Source organism: Trachemys scripta, chromosome 2 (genome assembly GCF_013100865.1).
Source record: "Trachemys scripta elegans isolate TJP31775 chromosome 2, CAS_Tse_1.0, whole genome shotgun sequence".
In the NCBI taxonomy this organism is placed as follows: Eukaryota; Metazoa; Chordata; order Testudines; family Emydidae; genus Trachemys; species Trachemys scripta.
Window position 1 is genome coordinate 45,915,574 of NC_048299.1, and position 2,896 is coordinate 45,918,469.

At 58.4% G+C, this 2,896-nt stretch overlaps 1 protein-coding gene across 3 annotated transcripts in view; it reads left to right on the forward strand.

The window, feature by feature from the left end:
• The first annotated feature begins 1,111 nt into the window (after window positions 1-1,111).
• CASD1 (CAS1 domain containing 1) overlaps window positions 1,112-2,896 on the forward strand; it is a 57,048-nt gene continuing 55,263 nt past the window's right edge. For 2 of the 3 annotated variants that reach the window (XM_034760460.1, XM_034760462.1), the window contains exon 1: window positions 1,113-1,501. In XM_034760460.1, coding sequence (XP_034616351.1) covers window positions 1,369-1,501 — 133 coding nt within the window. In that variant the 5' untranslated portion in view covers window positions 1,113-1,368. Of the gene's footprint in view, window positions 1,502-2,896 lie in introns of all 3 variants that reach the window. The other variant, XM_034760461.1, reaches the window with a different exon arrangement.

The following is a 2,896-nucleotide window of genomic DNA, read 5'->3' on the forward strand; positions in this document are numbered from 1 at the left end:
TTCTTTGGCAAGGAAGTGGGGCAAGAACAAACATCAGTATTTTAGCAAGAAACATGGAAACTCTTCCACCAGGAGACTCCTTGTTTACTCCTCAGGAAAATGTATTTGAAAGGGAGACTAGTTTATAAAGCAAGGGGCAAAAACACCCCAAGGTATCCTCCCCTAAGAAAACAAAGGACGCAGCTACTTGATTTTGGAAGAGATACTGGCCTGAAATGTGGTCAGCCCTATTGCTGGGAGCATGTGGTAGGAATTTAATCTTGAACCAAGTTTAGTTTAAGTGATAGGACTAGAAAGCGTTTGATCTTTTTCTCTCAATCATTTTTTACTTTAATGCCTGGTACTTGTACTGACCTAAGTTAAATAAACTTATTTTAGTCTTTAATCAAACTATGCCATTCAACTTTGGGTAACTTCAATTAAAGCAGCAAACAGCTGAATATTGTTCCCTTACAGGGGCAATGGACCTAAACTACATGAACTGCCCAGGAGAGGGCTGCACACTGCAGAACACACGGTTTTTGGGGGGGAAGTTTAGGACTGAGAGTGTGTTGGGAGCACCCTGCACCTGGTAACCAGGAGTGGTGGAAGCCACCTCTGGCTGCAGCTATCTACAGACACTCAGGGTATGATGGGCATGCTGTTTGGGAGGGGCCCAGGCCCACCCCAGGTTAGGTGCTCCAGAGTGAGGAACCCGACGTTGCAGGGAAGAAGGTGGTGACACAACCCCTCACTGGCCCCACTGGCACGAGGGGATGTCCTAGTGTGTGTACATGACACAGGGTCCCCGAAGGGCTTCAGTAGCTGCGCCCCAGCGTGCCTGCCACAGGGCAGAGGATGTTAGCACCCCCCAATCCCAGGTGCGGTGCCTGCCTCGCTGCTGGGCAGGTGTCGAGGGCAGGAAGCGCCGCTTGGCCACCACCGAGCCCCGGGGAAGGGGTCGGGTTATAACGTCAGCCCAGGAAAACTGTCCCCAGCCGCCAGCAGCAGCAGCCACACGCCTGCCCGCCCCGAGCCCCGGGCCCCGCCCCTGTCTCATGCTCCGGAGCAGCTGCAGGGCCCCACGGCCAGGGCGGAGGCGCGCTGGGGGAGGCAACGGGCGGCGCAGCGCGGGGCGGGGAAGGAGGGGACGGCCCGCTGCTGGCGGCTGAAGTGAAGCGGCGCTGCGAGGGGCAGAGGGCTGCGCCGCTGGGCTGGGCGGGGGGCGTCCTCTCGCCGTTCGCGGGGGTGTCGGGCACCGCTCCGCGGCGCTACTGGCGCCGGAGGCAGCAGCGGAGGCTCCTCTCCCCTTCGCCGCCGCCGGAGACCCAGTGCTGCCCCGCTGCGCCCGCTCGCTCCATCGCACGCTGTTGTCATGGAGGAGCCAAGATGGCGGCCCTGGCCTACACCCTAGGCAAGCGGGAGATCAACCACTACTTCAGCGTGAGGAGCGCCAAGGCGCTGGCGCTGGGCGCCGTCCTGCTGCTCGCCGCCTGCCACGCCGCCTTCCGCCGCTACCGAGGTGAGGGGAGGACACGGCGCTGGAGCCCCGCGGGGGAGGAGCCCCGGGACACTGGGGAGCCGGGCTAAGGTCCGCGGGGGGAGCCGGCACCCGCCGCAGCGCCGGGGGAGGCATCCTGTGGGTCGCTCTTCCCCCGCGCCTCTTGCCTTGCAGGGGCACCTGGGTGCTGTCCCCGGCGTAAGGCGCTGCGGCTCCCGGCACCAGCCGCGGGACGGACCCGAGCCCCCCTGCGCAGAACGGGCGCCCCAGGGTCCGGGCAGGGTGGCTGGGTGCCCCGCGGCTGATGCCCGCACGCTGGTGTCGCACCGCTTTGAGGGATGGGGACGGGGGGTGGCTCCTAAACTTCACCATAGTTGAGCATCATCTTCCTCCCCCCGTTACTTGTTATCGGAGCCGAGCTGTTCCCACGGACTGTACCTACTGGGGCAGCGCATGACGGGGACACCTTTTGCCTGGGGAGGGGCTGGCAGGAGGTAATTGAAATTGGCTGGTGTGTTTAGGCAGGTCCCCGCCCTGAGGACCTGGCAGTGTAGGACGCTCCAGTGCAAACAGTTAAGAGGCGGGGGAGTGAAAGTGGAAAGCCCTAGCTGAGCCGGCACTGGGAGGCGTGGGGGGGAGAGGAACGAGTTTTGGAGGACAGGGAATGAATCCGAACTCCCATGGATGCTATTTAAAATGGTGGATGGCACCAGCGTGCTATACACCAGCCCCTGGCTTTGTTCAGATTGGACTAGACAGTCAACAGAAATGTGCCTTGGTCTCAAACACCTTGCAGATTTCTTCTCCTCCCCCCACCCCCCTTACAAAACCTGCATAGGTTGCTAGGGTTGCAAGGGATTTACAGTTATGTGTGGTGGTGTTCACCTCTAGGCCACATTTTTCCAGTATAGGCTCAGTCTGTTTCAGAGATGTCAAGGAATGTAATGAACACCCTGTGTGGGTAGAGGTGGGGTAGGGATAGGGTGTGGTGAGGGGGTCTGTGTACAAATCAAAACCAGCAAGATGTCTGCTGTTTTCCAAAAGGTTGATGAATAATCACAGTGTTGGTTGGATCACAGAAACCCCCTTTGGGCTGCCAACTGATGTGCCAAGACTACTTCTGCCCCTGCTTTCCCTGTCCGTTTGGGACTCCAGCACCCTGTCTTGTTGAGCCAGACACACCAGTTTGCTCCAACACAGAGAGACCGAGGGTCAGAACCACGTGCCCCAAAGCTGCACACTTAACTGAAAGCCACTTAAGAAGTGTTCCTGTCTTTAACACTCAGATACTCAACTCCCAATGGGGTCCAAACCCCAAATAAATCCGTTTTCCCCTGTATAAAGCTTATACAGGGTAAACTCATAAATTGTTCGCCCTCTATAACACTGATAGAGAGAGATGCACAGTTGTTTGCC